The sequence below is a fragment of the Miniopterus natalensis genome, chromosome 3 (genome assembly GCF_054644295.1).
Source record: "Miniopterus natalensis isolate mMinNat1 chromosome 3, mMinNat1.hap1, whole genome shotgun sequence".
Lineage (NCBI taxonomy): Eukaryota > Metazoa > Chordata > Mammalia > Chiroptera > Miniopteridae > Miniopterus > Miniopterus natalensis.
The window spans coordinates 16,642,593-16,669,437 of record NC_142083.1 but is presented as its reverse complement, the minus strand read 5'-3'; the positions used below and the strand labels follow the sequence as shown (position 1 = coordinate 16,669,437).

Below are 26,845 nucleotides of genomic sequence, written 5' to 3'. Positions count from 1 at the left end.
TGGGTAAAATTGTTTAAAGTAGTATTATTATAATAATGCACATACATCATTATGTGCATTATGTGCATTTAATATAAACTTATTTAGGATAAAGCCAGTGAATATCAGTCTCCATAAGCTGGGAATCATGTAAGGTTAGCCCACAGCCTTCCTGATATCTATTTTGATAGAATCAGAAGACTAAAACTTCACATGAGAAAGGATTTCTTTTTTACTTCAATGGTAATAATTCGGTATCAAGCAAATAGAGACTTACTTCATAGATTAGTTTAATTCTGTAACTGTGTTCTATTCAGGTTAAAGTAAAACTAAATCAACACTCCTATAGCTAGAAGCAGTCAATGTAAACATGTTGGTAGGCATTTGGTTAAAACAGACTTTAAAATATCGTTCTCTTTATGACTAGGAAATCCTGTTAGAACAAATAATGATGTCCTATTTTCTACGTTTGAACTTGTTAACCAAAAAAATGGTTTTCTTGCTCTTTTATTGTATTAAACAAGAAAAAAAAGAAAACACTTCTTTATATTCCCTATAAATTATCTCTTTCCAGCCAAAATTGTACATGACGTGCTTCATTTCACTTAAGTCATTTTTATATTTATTATAAAATTATTATACAGTAACAAAAGACCAAGTGGGACAAGTATGAATATTTTGCTTTATGTGAATTAACCACATCACTTAATTGATTTGATCTCATAATGCATAATTTAGATCAGCTTGTTAGATAGTTTTGTCATTTAAAATTCAAGTAATGGAAACAATCAGCATGTTTCTGTAGCTTATTTTAACAGATGAAAATCTGCTACAGATATTTTTGATTAGAGTAGATGGTAGCTTTATAACTCTAGGAAAAAGATTCTGCAAAGAAAATATGTTGCCTTCATATGACTGCAGGGAGAGCTCTTTTAATATTCCAGGTACTATTTATATTTATGAAACAGTACTACTACCTTTTTATGGACAGTTTTCTAGATTATATGTAGGAGTTTTTGGGCTAAACACAGGACTCATAAAAAAAGATTACCTTCTAAGAAGGAGAGTGATAAAAAGTTAAGAGTTCAGAAGTCCCCGCGTAAGATTAGGTCTTGATTCTCTCACCTAGCTGCTGTGTGATCTTGGAAAGTTTACTTAAGATTTTTTAATAATACAGACTTGCTATTTTATTTCTAAAATTGAGCTAATACTATTCTGTCATTATAAGAGTTAAATGGGAACACATATGCACATAGTGCATGACACATAGTAATGTATTAGTCGATTATCATTGTCACCCTGATTATATCAAATTACAGGAAGTTTTGATATCTCAGGAACCACCTATTTTACAGCAAGAAAACAGCAAGCTATTTATATTTGAATGATACAAATGTATATGTGACTTATTTTTATCTCTAACAGGTTTACAGAAAAAAAATGAATGTAATGGGTGTTTAACAATGTCACATACGTATATATACTCACAAAAATCCAAAAATATGATTGGTAAATATTGAGAAATTATCTTGTGCATAGTTAGCAATGGAAAGTGAAATTCATGTAGTCCCTCTGAAGGAAGACATATTTCAGCATAATTGCTTAAAGGCATGAACAAATATAGCTAATTATTATTTATGTCTGGGGTATATGTTACCTTGACTTCTACATTCAAAAGGCCATTATTTCAGTTTGTAGTTCTATATCATATATGCAGTTTGATTGCTCCCCATGAGAATATTCCTGCAGAAAGAGCCATGGCTTCTAAAGAGATGGCTTTCTGTTTATAAATGGATTCTGTCTTTTCCTCTGAAGGATGTAATTCAAAATGACAGTACAGTAAAAAGGGCTTGACACAAAGGCATGTAACATTTCAAGGGAATTAATTATTTATTCATGCAAAATGTGAAAGCTCCCTTTCTTCTCATGATTTAAAAATATCGCTCACCTGTTAAAGTTCAGACTATAGTTCAAATATGCATGTAACACAAGCAGAAAATAATTGATCACGGTGATCTACTTGGTATATTTCCTCTGCCTCTCCTTTCTGTTTATGGTGACAATTCAACATATGTCATGTGACTCTCTTGCAGCTGTGTTCTAAACAAATAGTTTTCAGGGTATCAGGTAAAAGAAAAGAATAACTTTTTGGTTTTCATACTACATCAAACTAGAAGGATTCTGAGCTTCAGATTTTAAAAAAAGGAACCTCTGACACATCTGTCTAAAAAGTTTTTAATCTTTCTAAGCCTCAGTTTCCTTAACAGTACAATGTGGAAAATATGTGCCTTAGAGTTGTTGTCAAAGGAGCTAAGATAATAAATTTTATGGCGCAGCATGTAAATGCTCTGCAAGTCCCCTGGTCTTTCCTGCTGGGTCTCTCCTAGTTACCCCTAAACCTACAGGGGCAGCTCTCAAACACGCCCCCTGCTTTACCCAGATTCTTTCACAAGATGAGATCTGGAAGCGGCCTCCCTGCTTCCGTGGGCCTGACACCGTCCTGGTTTCCTGAGGACACCTAGTTCCTCTCCCTCTGAGACATTTTCATTCCCCTGCACCCAGTCTATTTGTCTAGGTCCCTGCCCCAACTTTTACAACCACCCCTAATCCATACCCACAAAGTTATGTCCTTCCTTTGGCTGAGTTTTACATGCCTCATCTGAAAACACCTCACTATATCCTTGGGAATAAGAATATTGACACTTCCTAGGAAGATTTCTGCTATTTCCTGTACTCTAGACTGAACATGTTTTATATGCACAAAACCCAACAACGCCGCATTTTATAAAAAAGCAGAGTGATCTCCCAAACCGTCTTCCTCCATCAGCCATTACACACATCACATGGGCGCAGCGGGGAGCAGCAGCCGTGGGGGCTGGGCCGGGACCTGTTCTTTATTGCAGTCATCTGGATAATCAAATGTGTGTTTCTTTCTCCGGTTTAATATTTTTTTCTGTTTTTCTTACTAGTAAGGTAAGGGAAAGTATTGCTCTAAGACTCTCTGTGTTATTTTTTTTAAATGTGTTTTTATTGATTTCAGAGAAAGGAAGGGAGAGGGGGGGAGAGAGAGAGAGAAACATAGATGATGAGAGTCATTGATCCGCTGCCTCGTACACGCCCCTGACTGGGGATCGAGCCCGAGACCCGGGCCTGTGCCCTGGCCAGGAATTGAACTGTGACCTCCTGGGTCATGGGTCGATGCTCAACCACTGAGCCACACCGGCCAGGCAACTCTCTGTGTTATTAATAATAACAGACGATATCCTAGCCATTTTTCACTTATATTGCATTTGCTAAAGTGTGATGATTTCTAATTGCCACTCATAACATTGGCCATTAAAATTTCTGATGACTAAGTACAACTATTTCCATAAAAAATGATAATGAATTTAAGAAAAAAAGGACAACGTAGTCAAATATGGAAAACCATATAGCTAAAGGAATAAAATGTCCATCTAGTTAAATATTCTCAGTGTTATAAAACTTTGTTAGATGAACTCAAACTTTCCTTCTGGAGTCAGAGGAGGAAAATCATTTTGTGTATTTTTTGTTTGTTAAACTATTCCTGCAAATGAGCACCTAGTGATTTACTCAAGTGCCTTATTTAACCAGCAATAGAAACATTTAGTTCCCATTCCTAAGTCCCAGGAACATTGAACTAGTCCTGGAAAATGTACCAGAAATCGAACAGGTACTAATTGCTGTTAAATGTAACACTGCAAAAGAAAGCTAGATAAAGCACAAGCGAGAAATAATCATTTTCAGTCTGAAACTGAGTTACAGAGAAGATACATGTGTGAATCATTCTATTATCATAGAAACTATAGCAATGCTTACCTATTGCAAAACTAAAATAGAACTAAAGTAATGTAAATAGCACCACTTTAATAGCATCTGATACACAAAGTATATGAGATTGACTCAACACACACAATCGCTAAAGAGGCAGAGAATTCTTATGGTAATAAATGATATAGAAAATAATATGGTAGCACATATGTCAAATGTCTTAAATTGCATTGCAATTTTCTTGTGTATTACTTTTTCAATAAATAATAAATTAGAGCAATATGCCAATCTATTGTGAATATTTGACTTTAACAGAAATTGATAGCATAAGACATTTGTTCAATTTTAGACTCATTTATATTATTTTCTATTAAAATCACATTGTGCATGAGTCCAACAGAAAACTTAAACCCATAAGTCATTTCATTTTTATCCATTACTTTTTATTTCTTAAAGACCAGAAGTATCTGGAAAATTACTGCAATTCCTGTAGCATTCAATGAAATATAAGAAAGCATTTAAAAAGCCGCACTAACTTAGACTTAACAGGAAAGCACATACTTTTGGGGAATCGAGGTGGATTGTCGTTGACATCGGTGAGGGTGATGTTGACTATTGTCGTTCCGGCCAGCCCTCCCAGCTGCCCGCCCATGTCCTTGGCTTGGATGAGCACTTGGTATTGCTCTTTGACTTCCCTGTCCATGTTCGGCAAAGCTGTTCTAATCACGCCTTGAGGGGGAAAAATAGCAAAAGGGTAAATACTGTAAATGTTGTATCTTCCAAAATAAAGTTGTCAGCAACAAAAAATTATTCTACTTGGATTCACTAGCTAAGACGCAAAAACAAAAATTATGTGTCTTTTACAAAGTGAAACACCCAAAATAAACAATATTTTGGGTGTTTCACTTTGGGTAAACTATATATTTGGGGCACAATTAAACATGTTATGGTAGCAGCTGCACAGTGGGGCATGCAGCACTGTGGAGCATGGGGAGGAAACACTGGATCAGCTCTAGGAGACGGTCTAACTCCTTGAGTCACCCAGGTCTGGCGCGATTATACAGAACGACCTTGTCTTTAAGAGGGATTGCATGTGTTAGATGATATGGCTAAAGATATAAATATATACTAAAAAAATTAAGTGATTACACTGAGCAAGAGATTTCTAAAGACTGCCATTTTCTTCTTCATTCTTAATTTTTTAGGATAAATATATTACTTTACTGTTTTAAACACATTAAGTATCTCCTTTGCGTATTTTATTTTGTCTTTCAGGGTTCCTATTAATTATTTTAGCCACAGTGTTTTACTTAAATCTCACGAGACTTTGCCATTGCAGGGACCTTGACTCTTGTCACCAAGTTCCTCCACCATCTAGGGCAGTGCCTGACACTGAGAAGGGATTCAGTCAGACCAAATGACTAATAGAAAGACCGGCTAAATAAATGAATGACTCTATAAATAATTAAATTTACAATCAGGAATCACATAGTATATATTCATATTTACATATCCTATTCATTTTCTGCTCTGTGCCCAAGTGTAGAATTAATTTACATTTATATTTATATTTATTCATAGTGAAATAACTGAAACCTTCTGGATTTGTTGAAAGTAACATTATAAATCAGTTTTATACCAAATTCCAATCTATAGCCAATGGTTTTAGCAAAAGATTGCAGAGGATTTGTCTTGAACCCCTGTGTCTCTGATAGCATTGTTTCTTAAATAAAGTAGCACATATGAGGAACAAAGAGAATATCAACTGCCAGACACAACGGATAGCATCCAAATCATAAACTGAATGTCAGTCCCCATTTTATCCATTCTTTCCACTATCGATTTACCAAATGCTGTCCTGTTGCTAATTCAGATTTAACTACAGTCTAAGATTTCTTCTAACCCTCGGCAGGAAATAGCTGCAAAAAGGCAATTATTTTTTGCTACTGCTGCTTAATTCATGCATTGGCACCGACACTCTTGCATTTTGATGTTTTTCCTCTCTTCAGCTCAGATTCCTAATGTTTCATTCCCAAATCTCTGAACTAAAATTTTTCATCTCTGCATCTCAATGGCCTGGTCCTCTATGCCCTAAGCTACATGACTTCTGCCTGCATTACAATGTTTATATATTCTAGATAAATGTCTGGTTTTAACTCATATGCATGTTGCATTGTCCAGTTGTTGATCAGATCTATCTTTACTCAATTCATTTCCAATATGAAAAATGTGTGTGTATAGATAATTTTGATTCGATTCATTTCTAATATGAATATTCTAATATGAAAATGTACAAATGTGTCTTATATACATTTTAAAAATTCTGTATGAGGATATGTTTTATTGAATTTTTAGAGAGAAAGGGAAGGAGAGAGAGGAAAAGAGAAAGAGAGAGAGAGAGAGAGAAATGATTGGCGGACCTCCTTATGCACCTGACCGGTGATCAGTGATCGAACCTCCAAACCTAGGTATGTGCATTGACTGAAAATTGAACCTGCAATTTTTTGGTGTATGGGGCAACCCTCCAACCACCAAGCCACCCAGACAGGGCATATATAAATTCTATACACACACATATATTAATCTGCTGTAAAAGAGAACAAATAGGCATTATCAGACATATTTAATAAACAGACTAGATATTTTTTCTGGTGATTTGTTAAAACTGCCTTCAGGACCTCAAACTGCCCCACCCTCCTGCTCCACCCTGAGTCTGGTAGGTGAACTATCAGCTCCTTCTAGCCCCCCTTCTAGGTAATGCTGCTCAACTAGAAGACACGTTAGAATTTAGAGAGCAAATAGGGCCGTTTGTGAAGTTTCAAAGAAAATCTCCACTGATGAGTGTGATGTGCTTCTGCTTCCCCACTACCATTTCCACTTAACACCCCTGTCTCTGAGAAATAAAATATGGCATTGGTAGAATTAAAATTTTTAGAGTTGAATCCGGGGAAGCAGCTGGAGTTCAATATGAAAAGAGAATCTTTAAATATTGTGCTCCATTGAATAAGTCTGAGGGAAAACAAACATGCTTTTCAAAAAGTTACTCTTCTTATGGGATTGTTTATTAACTGCCTAACATTTAAAACCAGCCAAACAAAAGTACATCGTATGGTCCTGAGCAAGAAGGAGTCTTGTCAGGGACTGGGCTTAAGTGCTAGTAGGATTTAACCAGCAGAAGGAAATGCTACATTCTGTTATTTCAGGTCCTAGGTTTAAATTCATGAGTCCAGCTCTATATTTCAGTATTTGTAAGTAAACATACAGTGACAACCTTGCATGATAATAGCTGAAGAATAAAAAGAAGAAAAAAACATGCATTTTATGGAACAGTGTAAATACTTTTCAGGAGTGATACCACAACATTTAAATAATTTTATATACTTCTGAAATAAATCTTATTTATTGGAAAAAAAGAGTAGATAGGCAAGTATAAATTGGATCCTAGTATGATCTGAGTGCTTTAAACCTGATGAACTTTTCAACATCTATAATTAAGATAATTAGAGTAAAAGCAAGAAAGAGAAAAAGAGATTTTGTTTCTGACAAAATGAATGGCTGAGAGGATTATAAACTTAAAACAATGTATCAAGGGACGCTAGTCTTCCAGGGGTTATATTCGCCCTGCACAATCACTGCCATGCTGCATGCCAGACCCTAAATCTCCGTGGATCTTAGCCTAATTTGTAAAAATGTGTAAAATATACCAATAACAGATTGAGATAAAAATAATGCAATACTATATATGAGAAATAAAATAGTACATATGATAAGCCAGGATATGGTTTTATATGAGCTATTTCTTGAATTGAGTGTGACACAGGGCTGAGATATAGGACACTAGATTCAGTTGGCATTTGTACTAAAATATGTTTCATCCAGCCACTGTTACTAGGGTTGAGCAAACTCTTCACTTGCTCCTTCAGGCCCACTTCATATACTTTTCTAGACTTCTGGCTGCCTTAGGCCAATGGGCAGGAGATTGGATGGCATAAGGCGAATGAGGCTGGGTCTCTCCTTTCCTGGAACCTCCCGCATCCCCTGTGATGGGCCCTCACCCACAGGTGCCTGTGTCTCCAGGCCCTTCTCGTTCCTGCAGCCCTCGTGTGGCAACAGCAGTCACTTGTATTCCTCCTCCACGGTCTGCCCTGCTCCACGGTTTCCCTACAATCTGCTCATACTTTAATAAAGAACCCTCTTATTAAATGAATCTCAAATTGCCCAGTTGGGTGCCATGTATTTCCATCTGGGATGATAATTAATAGAGTCTCTGTACAAGATTATTTTGTGGAATGTGCATCTAATGGCTATGTGTTCATGTGGAGGGGTGCGGAGGCTGTAAAGAAGTGCTTAAATAATTAAGCTAATCTCAGATGGTAATTTAAAGCATATAATCTCATAAAGCACTACTCTTATTTATGGATAAGTATTAACCTCTTTTTCTTTATAAGATGAAAACTCTTTCTTCCTGGAACTCATACCAGCCATTGAGGGCCATTTTCTCCAACAGCACAGAATACAGCTAGTTCTTCTTGTACCTGACAGCTCTACAACTTCCTAAAGGCATGTATCACATCCCCCTGGAGCATTTTCCTCTCAAGGTCAAACATTCTTAGTTCTGTCTGCTGATGTGTGCATTCCATGATTTTTAAAATAAGGCAAGTGAAGTTCGCACAGAGTTCTCACAGGCTGTGGCAAAGCAGAACACAAGGAGACCATTGTCTGCACTACGTTTTTAGCCTTAAATAATTTAAAATAATATTAAACAGAAGTTAAAACATGAGATAAATCCTTCATAGTGATGTCTGTTTTCCTCAATGAAGTAATTCTATTATTAATTCTATGCATTAGATAAAATATTATAGTGTCTATTGTTTGATGTTTTATAGATTACGAATGTCTGTCTAATTAAATTTTAAATGTAAAAATGTATGTAATATAATAGCATAATATGCTAATATAACAAATATGTAATAATTTATAAACATTAATTATAATTATAAATGTTATTTAATATTCTATAGATTTATCTATATTTGTTAGTTTTTAAAATATTAGTTAATGATCATTTGAGGTGTATACATGAATGTGTTTGCATTTTAATTCTCAGTAAGTTACTTCAGAGTTAAGCCAAATCATTGCCAAATTTGCCGATGTTAAAGAAAACTATTGTTCCTGGGCTCATTTCATAGGACATATCAATTTATACTGTTTTTATATAAGCTTTTCTATAATCACTTAAATTGAGATGCTAGGAGTGTTTGCCAAACATCAGTGCCAATAAAGAAATCTTTTTTGAATTTTCTTATTTGAAATGAAAAAAATTGGTTATATTTATTTCTTCATAAATACTTAGGCACCAAAAGTTTTGATGAGCCTCTTTCTTTAAAAAAAATGTTTTTAACTGCATTCTACATTCAAATGTAGAAAATTTTAGATGTTAGTCTTTCATGCATTTTATTTAATAACAGCAAAAGGAATCATAAAAGGAAGCCATATGGCTGGAACAAATGGAGACTGTTTCTGAGAAATTGCAATTATCCTTGATTTTTTATTTACTCTTATTAACCACAAGGTGATAAATTTGACAAGAAGTCTTCTTAATGGTTTCTGTGCATGAAAAACTAGTTATCATTCTATTAATGAACTGTTTCACCTTCCTCTCTTTTCCTGTCCAGTGGTCTGAGGTATTGTTAGTACCAAGACTTCTGTCTCCAGTGAAAATCAATGCTTCAAAAAATCTATTCCGTAGTTTATGCCAGAACTGTTTCTCCTTTAGTTCTAAATAATAAGCGTTATATAAAAAGTACAAATACACAATTATAAAAGTCACATTATGAATATAATACTCTTCTGCAATATAATGCTTTCTAAAGGCATGAGAATTTATCTAGAGTTGATAATTAACAAGTTAGGCAACATTAATAGATGGTTAATTGATTAACCTATATCTAATTGGTATTCCAGATGTTAGCACACACTTTGAGGAAGTATAAATGTTTAGCCCATTTGCCTATGTAGTGTCTGGAATTCATACCTTTCAAATTGATATAGCTCTGTAAAGATGTATTTACAAATTTAAAATACCTTATTTGTTCAATTAACAATTTATTGCATTATTTTAAGCTATGTAATAAGGAGTATTGAGTTCAATATGCAATATACTATAGTGCATTATATACGAGTTGATAAAATAAATGTCATTGTGCAGTTTCTGATTTAACTGTGACATGGAACACCTACTTTGATCACTGGTCAGAATGAATGGTTCTTAGAAACTATCCAGCATGCAAAAACAGATTCTCTTGAAACAGGGGGTTCTCATTTTATTAAAAAATGAATATAAGCCTGGCTGGTGTTGCTCAGTGGTTGAGCATCTACCCAGGAACCAGAAGGTCATGGTTCGACTCCCAGTCAGGGCACATGCCCAGGTTGTGGGCTCGATCCCCAGTGGGGGGCGTGCAGAAGGCAGCCAATAAATAATGTTTCTCTCTCTCATCGTTGTTTCTTTCTCTTTCTCCCTCTCTCTTCCCCTCTCTAAAAATAAAAATTAAAATTAAAGAAAATGAATACACAATTTTCCTGTCCTTTCTAGACTTCCCATAGTTTCTTACATATTTGGTTTTATAAACTGCAATTTAAATGGCTTGACTTACAAATGAGACTGGTTTTAAAAACATAGACCCAAAGAATCTGTAATCTTAGTGTTTCCTGTTTGTCAACTATTTCCTTTCCCCTACTAGAAGCATAGGACTATATTAATCCAAGTCCATCATCCATAACCCTTGATAAAGATAGTAATAGAAGCTCCATGGTATTTCCACACATCAACAAGGCCCCAAACTGAACATAATTGAACCCAACCAAGAAAACCTGAAATAAAAGGCTATTTTACACAGAAGAATAAAAAAACAAAACCACTAAGTCTGGACTTCTGAAAATTTAAAGTAAATCATACAGAGAATTCTAACTAGCAAATCTGGATTAGACACATATATGTGAGAAGATTTATATTTACATGAAGTTCAACCCAAAGAAAATAGTTCTGCAGCAGCAAGGTAAAATCCTATCTTCCTTTGCCTAATTCCAGCACATGGAAACTTTACTGCAGTATTAGGATAGGCAACTTCCCATGCCAAGATTTAATTAAAGTTTAAATATTTGAAGGCATGGTGGAAATGTTGTCTCTAATAAAAAAAATTACCTGTCTTGGGATCAATAGAGAAATAAGGTTGTCCCTGAAGAATGCTGTAAACGACTCTAGCACTGTTTCCATAGGTTGGGTCATCTGCATCTGTGGCCTTGACCTGGAGCACATATGCACCTGGAAAACAAGAAGAAATGACTCTAGCATCTATTTTACAGAGCTCAAGGTCATGTAATTTATCTGCTGGGCTACTTTTTTTGGAATTTGGCATTACTTAATGATTCTGTGAGTACATGATGTCAATGAGAATAATTTATCCATTACAACCAAAATGTTAGGCAACAATATAGGTAGTGCAAATGATACATGTATTTTAAAAGCTGTGTCCATTTCCGGTATCTAGATCATTGAACGAAAACTCATCAGGAGAATTTTATCGATTTGTACACCATAGAAAACATGACACTGCTTACATTAGCTCTTCTGCTTACTACAGATGCTTTAATTTCATGATTAGGATATCAATAGAAAAGCTAAAAGGTTTAAAGGCTTATTGAACTTTTGAGGGTGTAAGTAATTTGCAATTGCAATTTAAAAATCAACCATTACATACCAGCAATAGGAAACCTTTAATTAGGATAATATTTGAGAAATTGAGGAACCAAAAATAATTGCAATTATAGCTACAAGAGCACCTCTATGCCTCTAGATTGAATTAACCCAATGGCTCATTGACATAGGAGAACATTAAAGACAATCCTGATTATCTGTAGCATTTCTCATTTTTTTGCTACTTGGTCATATCACTTATGTACTAAGAGAAGTTGAAGGGAAATTTTTTGTGTTTTTGTCATATATTCATAGTCATAGTTGAGTCTTCTTTTAAGAACTTTGTTTTGACTTTTCATTAAGTATAATTGTTATACAATCTTCTGTTGGTTATTTTAGTTTCAAGTGTACCGAACAGTTATTTGACATTTTTATACCTTACAATGTGATCACTCCACAATTCTAGTAATCATCTGTCACCCTGTAAACTTATTACAGTATTAACCATTCCTTCCTTTCTGGTATCCATCCCTTTGGTCTCTGACTCTAATAACTTTTTAAGTGAGTATTTCTTCTTACTGTCCTGTTCAATGCTACTATTCTGAGTTGAGAATAGAGTAAAAATATATATCAAAACAACTTGATATCAACAAAATAAAGATGTTGCTAATGAAGAAAGGGCATCTCTACTGAGCCCAAAGGGAGTAATTTGTGCATCCAAAGTTATCAAATGGGCAGCAGGCCCTTCGCCTCTTGGAGGAATCCAAAGGAACTGCCCAGTATGCGGACTCCAGGATCGATACTTTCCATTCAGCTACTCATTCAAGTTTCTGTAGAAATATTTTGACACGACATCTGGATTTTACAGTAAAAGTACTGAGGTGCAGTGGTATTAAAGTAGGCATTAATTTGTTGATTCACTCATTTTTTTCTTCCAGTAAGCAAGTGTTCAGTGGTACACATCATGCTCCAGGTACTACTCCCAATATACAATAAAAAAAAGTTACATAATTATTTACTCTGTCAAATGGCATGTCCAGCATGACAGTTTTTTACTCTACACTCTTTTTTTTTGCATCTGGGGTATTAAATCAACACACTTGCTAGAAATACAGGGAAAAGATAAGTAGATTAGAGTTGACCTGTGGCCTGTATAAAATATTTTTTAAAAATTCCCAGATATATGTGGATAATCTAATCATTAAATATGTTCATTGCTTTTTATCACCCCTGCAACTGTCTCAACTCACTTGGATACTCACTTAACAATTGCAAGGCTGAAAAGGATCCTAACTGCTTCCTCCTCTAGCTCCTTTTACACAGGAGTATCAGTCATTGTCCCATAACACAAAAACAATCATCATACTCCATTAAAAAAATTAAAAATTAAAATAAAATCTAATGGGCTTCTATTCCTATTGAAAGAAAAATCATCTAAACCCATCGACATGCTATGAATAGCATGACATGAATGGGTTTCAATATCCCTCCCAGAGCAGTTTCCAACTGTGCTGCCAGGGACCTCGTGCAGGAACCACAGAGACTTATTGATGGTTTATCTGAGGCCCTTTCCCTTCTCTGTGCTCTTGCCCAAATGATCCTGCTATATGAAGGACATTCACATCCACATATGGAGGAATCCTACTCATCCTGATTTCCCAGATCCACATCATTTCTGGGAATCCTAATTTTTCTGCCCCAAGTAGAGATGTTTTCTCCACCCTTCTGTACTCCCATCAGCTTTATCTTTATTATTTTAAGCTCTGTAAGTAAATAGTTTCAAGCACTTTATTTAACTTTTCTTTTATTAAAATTATTGGGGTGACATGATCATATAGGTTTCAGGTGTGCGTTTCTATGTTACAAGATCTGTATATTGCTCTGTTTGCCCACCACCCAAAGTCAAATCTCCTGTCACCATATATTAGGACCCCCTTCATCACCCATCCCCTTCCCTCTGGCAGCCACCACACTGCTGTTTGTGTCCACGAGTTTCAGTTTTATATCCCACATATGAGTGAAATCATATGGTTCTTAGCTTTTTCCGACTGACTTGTTTCACTCAGCATGATATTCTCGAGGTCCATCCATGTTCTTGCAAATGGCAGTAGTTCACCCTTTCTCATGGTTGAGGAGTATCCACTGTGTACATGTCCCACATCTGCTCTATCCAGTCCTCTATCACAGGACACTTTGGTTGTTTTAGTACATTTTGATTATTTGCAACTCAATGTGTCATGTGTTCTTCTCATGAACTATAAAATCATTTACATCTACAGCCTTTCCATATTCATGCTCTGTATGTGTCGTGTCTATCATGAAGTCAGTCCCAAATCAATGTTTAGCAGTTGGATGCTTATGGTACTCATATATACACACAAATGACACAAATACTGTACACACAATACTCTAAACTGGCAACTGGGCAGCTAGTTATGGCCTTTACAGTATTTTTTAACACTAAATTTGGAGTTTAATGTGCCTTGAGTTTCAAATGTATCAGTATTCTCACTTAAGAAAGCAGAACCCAAAATGAGTGACATTACATTAAAAAATCCCATAAGTAAGACTTTGTCACAATACGGGATGCACACCTAAGGGGATTTAATATAAATTTCATTGCTGAATAAAATTAACCCTTCACACTGATGCATAAATGGGAAGAGAGAGAAATTTCACATGGCGTATCACTTTCTTTATGTATTCATTGCATTATAAACAAGAAATAATAAACTTAGAGTTAAGTAGAGAATCATAAATATATAGAAATTCCTTCTCAAACAGGATTTTATTATTACATAAAAAGGCATTAGCAGCAGAGAAATGTAAAGCAGAAAGGTTTTCAGAGCCAAGTCAGATACTGTGTGTGTGTGTGTGTGTACACAGATGAGATTCCACAAAGAGACTAGACACTATAACACTGAAACATGAGGCCTGCTAAAGCAGAGTTTAATTACAAAGTAAAATTAAGCATAGATGCCCAGCAGGTGAGCTCAGTCTTTAGTCACTGGGCCCTTTAATCCACGTTACGTTAGATTTCACTGCGCTGCCCAAGCACACCTGGCTCTCCCTTCTGGGGGTTATCTTCCGACACTTGGCCCTGAAAGTTGTTCATGACGCCTCTGCCTTCTTTATCTCCCACGGGGGCTGCATATAAGGCCCTCACAAGGACTAAGAATACCAGTTCCTGAGCCCCCATCAGAAAGTCTAATTTAATTGTTCTGGGAATGCCAAGTATAACTTTTTAAAATCTTACCAGATAAGTCTAATGAGCACCCAGGCCTGAGAAGCCCAGTCCCATGTAATTTCCCTAGAAATGTTTTCCAACAGATGAGGTTGCATTGCTTACCACTGTGAAGGCCGTATTTGTCTCTGGAGACTCAGTGCCTAGATGAAGCCTAGATCGACCACTAGCCAACTGTGTGACCTCAAGTTAATTAGTTAACCTCTCTGTTTTATGTTTTCCATGACAAAAAATAGTGAAAAAAATGGTATCCATTTTCATCAATATTAAATGAGCTAATATTTACAATGAAATTGTGCATTTTCTACCTAGCATGTGCTATTTAAGTGTATGTAAATAAAATAAATACATACAAACTCACTTTCTCTTCTCCTGAACCACACATAGGATGACAGCTCCCATATGTGACACTAGCATGGTTCCTGTCCTCCAAACCTTAATGTTCTTATATTGGTCTAGACTTTATCTCCCATATGTTAGGAAAATGCAATTGTGAGAATATGCATTGAAAACATATGAAAGTGAAAACAAGTAGACTTTGATGATCAGGCCACTTTGTTAGAGACTCAAGCAGAGTTTGTATATTCATTAAATCTATCTGAAATAACCAGAACTTTTAAAGATTAGAAAAGACATTTGTCATAAAAATCTCCCAGAGTAGAAGTAGTGCCCGCTTGAAATGTACTTCTAGGACCAGAGCAGGAAATTTGGTTTCTCTCTGCACCCAATTCTGACCCTATTCAGCCTGGCCTCACAGTGTTCCCTGGCAACCCTAATGCTATGGCATCAACCTAAGATTTGTTATTCAGCCCAAGGACCCAAAAGCACTCTAAGGTTATAAAATTTCCTCCTAGATAGGTCCTAAAAATTTTAGACTATACATATTTATACCGTGTGAGTCAACTGTACTTTGATGGATAAGTGAATCCATTTTTATGAGCCTTTTATCTCTCCTTTGTGTGCCAAGAATCCTATACCAGGAACATCAGTACAAATGCTAATGTCTGCTCTCCGTGACACTTACTGAATTCCGATTTTCAGTGATGGTACAAGTTGTCTCCTTTGTGCCTAGTGTCACTTGAAAATTATTTTCACAGGAAATTCCATAGGATTCATGATGAAATATATAGGTTTGGAATTCATTCCTTCAGTGGCTCTAAGCTACAACTCAGTGAGTTTTGCATTTTTTTCTGTGCAACATTGTATTCTTGAAGGGTAAATGAATCACTTTTGATTCAAATGCATTTATCCAAGGTGTTAAGGAGCAGTTAATGTGGTTAATTAGTTTATTTAAGACACACCCTACACACCTAAACTTATTTATTTTTATTTGATTGGATGATTCTGCTATGTTAAGGGTAAGAAAGGTCTATCTATCTATCTATCTATCTATCTATCTATCTATCTATCTATCTATCTATCATCTATCTATCATCTATCCATCCATCCATCCATCCATCCATCCATCCATCCATCCATCCACATAGCATGTATCTATTCTCTCTCTCTCTCTCTCTCTCTCTCATCTATCTGTCTATCTACTTTTAGGGGAAGGAAAAATACAAATTGATTGTGTGTATAGGCATGTATGTGTGTGTGTGTGTAAGCCGTAAGTAGGAAGTACTGAATCCTAGGACCAGCTCTGCAATTAGATATATGATCTTTTGCAAGTTATTTTGATTTTATAAATATGAGTGTCATATCAGTGAATAAGGTAGTAATTGTCCCCAAATTAATCCCACCTAATGTTAAAAAGTGTTCATATATATATTCATATATCACTATTTCTCTCACACTTCTTTGTATATGAGAAGAAGCTTAATTAACTCCTTTGAAGGTGTTTAGCTCAAGTCTAAACAGACAAACACAAACTTTTTTCCCCTGGATAATAATGATTGATTAGGGAGTATAAATATAACCTATTTCAAGTCATAAAAACCAGAGATGTTTGCTGAGATCTTCTAGAAAATGCCCTCTCTCTTTTCCTCTGGATGCTGGTGAGCAAATGTCTGGGACTTCATTAGCCACTACAACACATCAGGGAAAAGTGATGAGAGACAGTCACACACGATAGGTCACAAATTTGGGAATCCCAGGAAAAATAAGTGGGGACTCTTAATCAAACCTGGATGAAGCTCAACCTCCAAGCATTTTGGTGATTTGAGACCATAAATCCCTTTTTGTGTGAAATTTTATACTTTGATTTGAATTGGTCTTTTCTGTTACTTCCAAATTAACAAAATTTTGGCAATTCACTTAAACACTCTAAGCTTCTGTTATTTCTAATCCAAAACGGGAGTATAAATAGCCGGGATCTCACGGAACTCATGTGTGAGTTAATGCACACAAACTGCTTACGTAATAACCGGCACATAGGGAGCCCATGTGAAATGGTTGTTGTTAAAAGCCTTCATCTTTACAACAAGAAATGAGACTTCATTGTTTCCTTCTAGCTGAAGTAATATGTCCTACAAACTGAAATAATATCCAATCTTAACTCTTTCCAGAATAACTTTCCCATTACTGCCGATTAATCTTTTGGTTATTAGGATTTTGAACATATCACCACTGTCCAAATCCTTCAGTGTTGTGCCTTGAATTGCTGCATCCAGTTTGAACTCTTTCAAGACTGTTCACAGTCTGATATCCATCGATTTTTTTGTTTTTCATTTTAAAATTTAACTCTTCAGCTTTTTCAAACCTCCTCGCTGGGGAAATTTGTTTTTCCATCGTCCAACAAAAATGGGAGCTTTGACAATGAATTTTTGGTGAACAACTCTGAGTATCTCATCTAAGAATTGGAAATGTGTAGCTAAATTCCACAAAAGGTTTGCACAGTATAAATTAGGTATGTAAATTACTTTCCTTGGTTTCTTCCACCATTGTCTGCATCTCAGCCTCTTCCCATAATCCAGTCTACCCTTGGAAGTACTACAGACAAACCCATTCATTGCTCACATTCAGGAAAAGTAAGGAAAACTGATTTGTATCTAGGCCCTGGTTGTAGGTGCATTTCGATACTTCATAACTTATTGATTTGGTAATTCAAGATAAAAAATAAGTGTCTTACTAAACTAAAAAAATGATTGTAGAGCAATATTTGTAAAATTATGTCAAACAATATTGCCAATATTTAATTGAGAAGCAGTGTCTAGGTTTCATCATTACATTTTTAGCCCCAGGCAGTTACCAGCGGACTTCTTTGTTCATGCCATAATAAATCAGGCATGGATGCATCATGCTGATTCTCCCATTACTGGAAATCATATTTATCAGAATTTATTCTTATGTCAAGATGTTTGTGATATATATGTAATTTGCTTTACTGCCACAAACTCACACAGACACATATGAAGAGCATGTAATGCAATTGTGGAAATTAACGAGATTTATTATTGTTCCTTTCTCAGTATTTTCAATTAAATTTTTAACCAGGAAAACACAAGTAACTTGAGCCAGAAATAGATTGGCTGTATTTCTTTCACATTTTGGCAGTGGTCTGTGTATTTCTACTACTACTCCTCTATTGAATTGCTACCCTTTTTATAGTGTTATATTAGGCAATATTCTGTTTTCATTTAAAAAATATATTCATCTAATTTTTGCAACTACTCTACAAGATATAACTTATTATACTAGGCTCTGTTTTAAGCACTTCTCATATATTAATGCATTTAATCCTCACAACAACCCTATAAGAAAGACACTGTCATCTACTTTTACAGATGATGAAACTAGGGCAGTGAGGTTTTATGTCATCTGCCCAAGGTCAAACAGTTATAGAACTAGTTAAACACTCAGCTGATCTGATTGCTCAGTCACTGCTCTTAGTCACTATGCCACGCATCCTGTTAGTTTACATCAAAATGGTTATATGCAGGTTGAACTGGGTAGCTGGTAGCATAACTTTTAGCTTCATAATGTTTCACCCTTTCAATAAAAGATTCATGCAAGATCACCATATATGGTCAGACACAATGGTGCCTGGATAATATAATTTTATGTTTCACCTGGATAATATAATTTTATATTTCACCTTTCTGAATCAGAGTTGCACCTCAATGTCTTGCATATTGATTGATATGTGTAAAGTAAAAATGTGTTTTAGTTTACCAAAAAATAACTCGTAAGTCTAAAAGGAACAATCTCTAGCCCATCTATTATAGCTTTTATATAAATGTACTTGGATTTTAATGGAGTTTTAATTATTTTGTTTCTTTACACTCTATTTGTCTTTATTATATATATCATCCAGTGCTTTCCAAACACTCCAAAAACTCACTAATATCAGTATGTGATTAAGTCCCATTTTCTTTAGCTCCTCCCAAGGTGCCCACCCACCTGCTTTTCTTCACTGCTTTGCTGATGGATACTTCTGATCTCTTCATGTCTTGTTTAACTCTTTCTCAGTTTAGTTCCTTGTTTTTGATGGAAGAAATCCAAGCAAATTTCCAGAAGCGTACTGGGAATATATATTTTATATGTACGGGCTTGAATTTATCCTTAGAGTGGATTTGATCATTTGGATTAATCATTCTCGGTTGGAAATTGTGTTTCTTTGTAACATAAACCCCGTACTGAACTGACTCCCAGCATCATCACGCTTCCACGTCGCTCTTGAGAAGTCTAATGTAGCTCTGATTCTCCATTTAAAGTGTCCATTGTATTTGTTGATTTTTCCTTTTTGGTTTTGACTTTTGAATTATTTTTTGTTTCTTTCCCCACTCATAAATTTTGGAAATTTCTCATCATATTTGGCATTCTGCTATTTAAAATGAAGTTTATCGTTTATTTTCATTCATTATCCAGTGTGGTCACTGGGTAGAAATTTTTAATCTATAGCACATACTTGCAGATTTATGAACTTCTTATATATACTATTTATTTTAAAATAATCTGCCTTTCATTCTCTCAGTCTTTTTTTTCTGGGACTATTTTTCTTAGATTCTCTTGGTTGATAATTTCTATTATTCTTTTGTCACATTAAAAAAAAAGATCTGGCATCTTGTTCTATTTTCTTGAAAAATGTCTCCTTTTTTTTCTTAAATGTGTCTTCAAATATTACACATAGGCACTTAATGTCTAATTATTCCAATTTTCTAATATCTCTTCTTTTATTATAGATATTATACTTGAATTTCTGTGGACGTTGAAGAAAGTGGAACATTTTCTTGATCTCATTACTAATTGATATCTCTCATTCAAGACCATTATATTTTTTCTTTCATAAATGTGTATCTTATTTAGAACATACACAACATTTCATACTGTAGTTGTCCTCTGTGTATGTGGTCAGAAGTTGTTTATTTAGGGAGTCTTCTAATCAGTGTACCCGGGACAAAGGTGGGCTGTGAAGGTGTTATAGGTTTTGCAAGAGTTTACTTGTCTCTGCCCATGAAGCAGTAAGCCAGGGCTGTGGCCACCAGAGCAGTGACTAAATAGCCTCTGGTCATGCATTGTGATATGTTAATATCAGTATTTTATTAATATTAGTATTTATGTGATCAAATGTGATATGAAATGTAGAGAGTTCTTATTTAGGATTTTCAAACGTGCACACTGATTTAATTGAATAATTTTCTTTTTCTAAACTTGACAATATCTGTGACTTCCCACTTATGTTTCTACTGTGCTCTATCTTCATCTTACCACTTAGAATTTCTCCCTAATGATAATTCTTTGCCTGTCCTTCATTTACCCAATCTTTTACCCCTTACTGAATGCTATTTTTAGACACTATTTGGTATGACGGATAAAATATTTAAACATGATATTTGTAATTATTTAATATAGATGGAAAATTAAAAATAAATGCATAAACAAAATAAGAAATAAAATAAATTTGCTATTATGAGAAAGTAGCTGAAGGAGAAATTCATTCCATGTGATAGACAAGTTAATATTTCTCCACTCTAAATGTGTATCTTATTTAGAATATAAGCAATGCTATTAATAATAAATTTAAGTAAACTGAGATCCTTCTATTCATAATATATTGTAAACTGCTTTTTAAAATTTAACAATGTGTATCCTTGCATGGATGAATATTAGATAATTAATTTATTTATAAATTAGTACTAAGTATTTAAAATAAAAAAGCATATTTGATTACATATTTCTAATGCTACTCTCATATTTTTTTAGGAAACTCAAAGATCAGCATACTTCATTGTTCATAACATTTTTATAGTTTATTTCTTAAACAGGTTTTCAAGAAATGAAACAGAAAAATAGCAGAATTTTCTAAAAAGTGGAATTGGATCACTGAAAGTACTTATGGTCTTAATTTGTGAACCAAAACAATGTATAAGAAATATTTTTCTTTTAAATATTATTATAATTTAGCAGAAACAAAAAAAGTGGGAGAAGGGAGATCTGGTCTCTGGCTCACTGCAGAGGAACATTGCAATTCTGATCAGGAGGCCACCACAGTCTGAACACACTCCCTGCCCTGTCGCCACCGGTATTAGAGAAGCTGAGTCCCCTGCGCCTGTAAAGAGGCATTGCCTTTGTGGGGCTTATCTTCGAAAGAAAAATATTACCAGTAATATGCTCCGAAGCTAGACTTCTGAAGCTGCTTTTACAGAAGTAATGTGAGCAAAATATTTTACCTAAAAGAGCATCTTCTTAGCCTACACATTCACGTGTGCGCAGAGTTGATAACACACATCACCAATATCCTCAATGCTGCACAAAATCATGAAGGCAGATTCTGCTCTTCTGCATTCCAGGCATCAAAAAGTGTGTCTTTTTTCTATTTTCTCATTCTCTCTGCTCTAGGAAGTGACCATATCCATTCCATCAGTACTACTGCTTCTCAGTACACATGATGGAGAACAGCCGTCTTTGCCTGGGCCCCTCTGTGCTGATATCAGAGGCCAGAGCTGTCTTTCTTAGCATATCCGTTACTCCACGCTGGCCGGGTTTGACTTTTATTGCCTACAGAATGAGGTACAGTATCAGAGGCGGTCTAAAATACCAACCATTATAATACAAACTATATTTGACCAACAAAATAAATCTCAAAGCTTCATTTTATGTTTCGGGAAATACAAGAAGCAAGTTTAAGCAACTGACACTTAGATGAATTAATCCCACGAATAAGGTGGCATTTTTCCCTTTGCAGAATTATAATAACCTCTCACACTTGTTATGTGGCTGTGTGTGCGCGTTTCTTTATATTTCAAGATGCAAACAACTAGTTTATTTAATTTAATTGGTAAGTTCTTCTTTCCTCACTCATCCCCTCATCCCAGGTATATCATTTAGCACAGCAACCACCACAAATATTTAATTAATGGTTGCTTAAGTAACTGAATGCCCTTTTTAATGAAACTACTGAATAAATGTATAAAGTTAACTGTTTGATACAACAGTTAATGGAAAATAAGAAGAGAAAAGTGCAGTCTTTCAGATAATTATTGGATTAAGAAATAATTTCAACTGGTATGTTTCTCGTGTGCTTTTACTATTCTAACTTACTCTGGGATTGAAGCTCAGTGGGAGGAATAAAAATAATTATGTGTTTTACATTTGTTTACTTGTATTTGCATGCTACTAAATATAGGCCTGTCCCACACCCATTAAAGCACAATTTTAGAGGTAGAGGAGTCCTACAGATGTAGGTTTTACAGAAGAGGTGTACATAAGGCGAAAGAATGCTGGTGATTCTCTATGTGGTTGAAAAGTAATAAATAAATAAAGCTCATTTTTTAAAAAAAACTGCACCAAAAATACAAGGTCGTTTTCAAGTTTAGCTTATAAATTAAATGTAAGTAGTGTTATTTAGGGGGAAAATAAAGATAGAAAAATAAAGTAATTTTTAAAATTTAATAAAGTTTTACATAAAGAGACACTAAAATAAGGAAGCAACTTGAAAATGAAAAAATCTGACATTTAAAACTGGTTTATGTTTTCATAGAATGTAGACAAGAATTCCAATAAGTGATGGCATTAAGTCCAAAAGTCATGCTATGTCAGTATATTATCTAAAATACTTTTCCCAAAAAAATGACTCACCAGCGGTATCTTTCACATACCAGAATGGCAATTCATAGTTCTATGTTAAACATATTTCTGTTCTTTTTAGGGTAGATAACATTTAAGATAAAGTAGAATTAGGAGAAGACTAAGGAGTCTGGAAAATGCATCCTTAGGTCTTTGATACTACATTCCAATCTCCTTTTATACACTGAAAACAAAGTTAATTAAAAAATGTGGAATTTTTAGGCCTTGCCCTATTTTTGGAGATTCAAAAGAAATATTAACATTGGACCCTTCATGGACTCAGACTTCCCGAGCTACAAGTTACTTAAGATAAAATCTCTTTTTAACCCTTTTGATTTTTTGAAATGAGGAAAACATTGAATTGTATCTCCTGTGGCCTTTTCCTATCACAGTTGGGAGAAGAAACTAAATCTTTATTCTCAAGGCAATGTTCTTTTCACTACTCAACACTAAAAAATATATATTTTCTGCATCAACATTTCCTTTAAAAAATTTTTTTATTGATTGATTTTAGGAAAGAGGAAGGGAGAGAGAGAGAGAAACAGGGATCTGCTGTTCTAGGTAAAACTAGCAACCTTGGCATTGGGGACAATGCCCTACTCAGCTGAGCTACTCTGCCAGGGGTCCATCAAGATCTCTTAAACAGGCCAACCATGAGGGCAAGTGAACACTGTGGCTAATGAGGCAAATACAATTACAATTAATGGATGTTTGTCTCCTTTCCTGTGTGTTCTTTTCATAAAAGAACACTGCAAGGTCTCTCCACAGCCTAAACAATAAGTAGAGGTCAATTTTTGGATTAAGTCATCTATATTTGGATGTGGCCAAAGTAGCTAAATTTATCTCTATGTAAGACAGTAAATGTTTTCTGCAAGCAAATCAATATTCCATAATTAGTTTCTATTTATATTTAATTCTTCTTGATAAATGTACCTTATTAATTATTTGGAAATAAGGAGAGAGTATGTGGCCAGAAGGAAGGGAAGGAAGAAAGGAGGGAAGAGGTGGGAAAAAGAGAAAACCAGGAAAAACTCCAAATTCATGCTTAATTGATGTCTACTAAATTTATTTCTCTTGGACTTTTTCCAACTCTGTGCTGAGAAATTTAGCTGCCTGTTACTGATTATTATGCCAGGCTGATGTAAGACATTCAGTTTTAAATCCATTATAATTTTTTGACTTCATATTTAAGTCATAGTTAAATTCTTACCATTTTCAGGAAAACATAAGAATGGTTACAAAGCTGTTCTCTATTTGGGGAATAAAAAAATGTATAACATTTTGAAATGACTCCTAGGATAGTGTTATAATTCCATTTGTTTTGATTAAATAATAAAAAAACAATAACTGATAAATATTTTCTGGGTTTAGTCATATAGATATTTGACAAGGCTCAGAGTGACATGGTTTTCAGTCATGGTGATTAGCTTTCTTATTGGTTTAACATGATTTTTCCTGCAGTGCAACAAAAACCACCTTAGGGATTCCTCCAGATATAGAGAGGTTGGTGATTTTAGGATGGCAGTGGGAATAAGTGGCAGATTTCATTGTTGTCCTTTTTCTTAAGTCCCTCAATCATATGCAGCCAGGTTCTTAGGTCCGGAGATTAATTCAGATTGAAGAAAGAATAATTGGAGAAAGAAATAAGCCTTCCTTTTTGGTCTAATTACATTCACCAGAGCATTAAAAATCACAAATTCTTCCTGTAGCAGAAGCTAATATCATATATTAAAAATGTTTAGATTGATTTAAATATATGAACAAAAATATATATGTTTATAAAAATGTTTGGACCAAAGTAAAGTTATTCACAATGGGAAATCTTCTGGAAACTCTAGTGGACCGTGGGTCTCAAGGATCCAACCTATGGCCCGTCTGATCCTCAAAGAAAATGATGCTGCCTGAATTAGTTTTAGAAAGAGCAAATGCATGATATCCATCTCTGCTTTCTCCCTTACAAAACCTGCTTGAACCAATAAATTTACTTAAATAACAGTTTAATAAAATAACTATCTAAAATTTAATAATGTGCTGTAGAACAGCGATTTTCAACTGATGTGCCTCAAGAATTTTTAAAATATGCAATACCTGACTCTTTTGTCCTGGGCACTGACCTCTTTTCCTTTGGATTGTCAAATAAAAGAAAAAAATGACAACAGCCAATGCAACCATAGCCACCCAGTGTGAATGAATCAAAATTATACCTATATTTTTGTTACAGCAGCAAAAAATAGAAGATATCTTGGGGTGCGCTGCCGAATTTTAGTAATTCGTTTATGTGTGCCATGAGTTGGAAAAGGTTGAAAAATTGCTAATATACAATAATGGTCACCGAGAGGAAGCAAACCAGCAGCAACGCTCGGCACAGAACTAGCCTCGCTCTGGGTGAGAACTGAGGGGACCAAGCTCGGCCAGTGGGTCCCCCTTCTCCGCCCCTGCCCTGCGACTTACCGGCATGGTTCTGCATCTCCTTCAGCATCGCCAGTATCTGCTGGCAAGTATCTCATCTGCACTACACTTTAAATGACTTAAAAAGTTTTAATCACTATCTTCTAAATTAATTGTAATATTTCAAGTATGGATGGATCAATCTAATGGGTGTTTGCAGAGATGATTTAGTCTAAACCATGGTTGAGGTCAGAAGACAGGATTTAGGAATTACGCAATAGAATCTGAAACATCAGATGGACATAATAATAATATAATAATAATAATAAAATTCAAGAGAATGGAAGGAGAGAAAAAAATGGGGCCCTGAAGTGCACAAGTTTAGAAATGGTCACATCAGAGAAGAAAAGGGCAAATCCAGAAACACCCCCTATGAGCACAAACCCTCAAAGAGAAATGTTTGTGCTGCTTTTTTCTGGCTGAATAATGCTGATTACCTATACTAGCTGCCTACCAGATGTATCTAACAATGTCTTTGGATTTTTGGTGCCATACTACAAAATTTGTGTTTTTTTGTTTTTCTACTTTTCAAAAAAGGAAACCTAAATAGTGTTGTAATTATGATAGTTATTGACTACAATATGGACATGTGCAGAGTCACTCTGCCACTAAGATTTTTATAATGAGTCCTGCATATTTTCATATCTACTACTATATAAAAACAAATGCACAGATGCAACATTTAGAATTAATTTTATCATTCTTCCCCACCACTGGTCTGAAGCCCGGTAGAGTTACAAACCCATCAATTCATAAGAGAGACACAGGAACCAAAATGTTTTCTTAAGCAAATAGCTGTAAGTAAGATTTTTCTGTGGGGTTTTTTTGTTTGCTTTTTAACTATAAATGCGGAATAAATGTTTTAACATCATAAAATAAGGATTCAAGAGTTTCATACTTTATTTACTCAAGATATCATTATTTAATGCTTGTTACTGGTGTTTTGTTAGGTGCTGGTACATGGACATGAGTGAAGGAAATAGATCCTAAATAATTAAAGTATAATAGGTGTTTCATAAGTGCAGAAATATACTTAAGCACACATACATGTGCACACAAGCTTACACAACATGTACACACCAAAATACAATGCAATGCATTTGGTAGGTATAAAATACATGCAAGACACACACACATACACACAAACCCCAAACCAAATACACATGCCATTTGAAAGAAAGATAACCTGATTTTTTTTAACCTAGGTAAATCTGTTCGTAATTTTATCCAAATCATATAAAGAACATTATTCCTTTTTGAATTTAGAATGCATGCAAGGCCTCCGAGTGGTTTTTCTTACCAACCTCTAAAAAAAAGGTAGAGTTGATTGCTTTTTAAATCTTTATCCCTTTAGCAGCACATAAGGAAAGTCTGCCATTACCTGTGTGTCTTTCTGGATGAATTGTGACTGTTTATCTCTCCAGCAGTCCCTGTATATAAGAATGGCAGCACAGAGCATAGGTGATTGGTAATATTTGCTCGTGAGTTAAAATCTGAAGAAAAATGAATATATATAGCAAGTAAAATAAAAAGGACTGGTTTTCAGACTACTGTTACATATTAATCTGTTATTCTATTATTATTTAGTTGACTTTAGATGTTCAGCTCTATTTGTCATAAAGGGGGAAATGACAGAGTATAACACCAGTAAGAGTGTAACACAGCTATACAGAGGGTAAGTCTGC

The 26,845-nt window shown here is 34.9% G+C and overlaps 1 protein-coding gene across 1 annotated transcript in view; it reads right to left on the bottom strand.

The window, feature by feature from the left end:
• CDH12 (cadherin 12) overlaps window positions 1-26,845 on the bottom strand; it is a 510,823-nt gene that overhangs the window by 50,949 nt on the left and 433,029 nt on the right. Inside the window, exons 7-8 of the mRNA XM_087815037.1 lie at window positions 10,970-11,089; window positions 4,330-4,497 (exon numbers count right to left, since the gene is read on the bottom strand). Coding sequence (XP_087671163.1) covers window positions 4,330-4,497; window positions 10,970-11,089 — 288 coding nt within the window. The remainder of the gene's footprint in view (window positions 1-4,329; window positions 4,498-10,969; window positions 11,090-26,845) is intronic.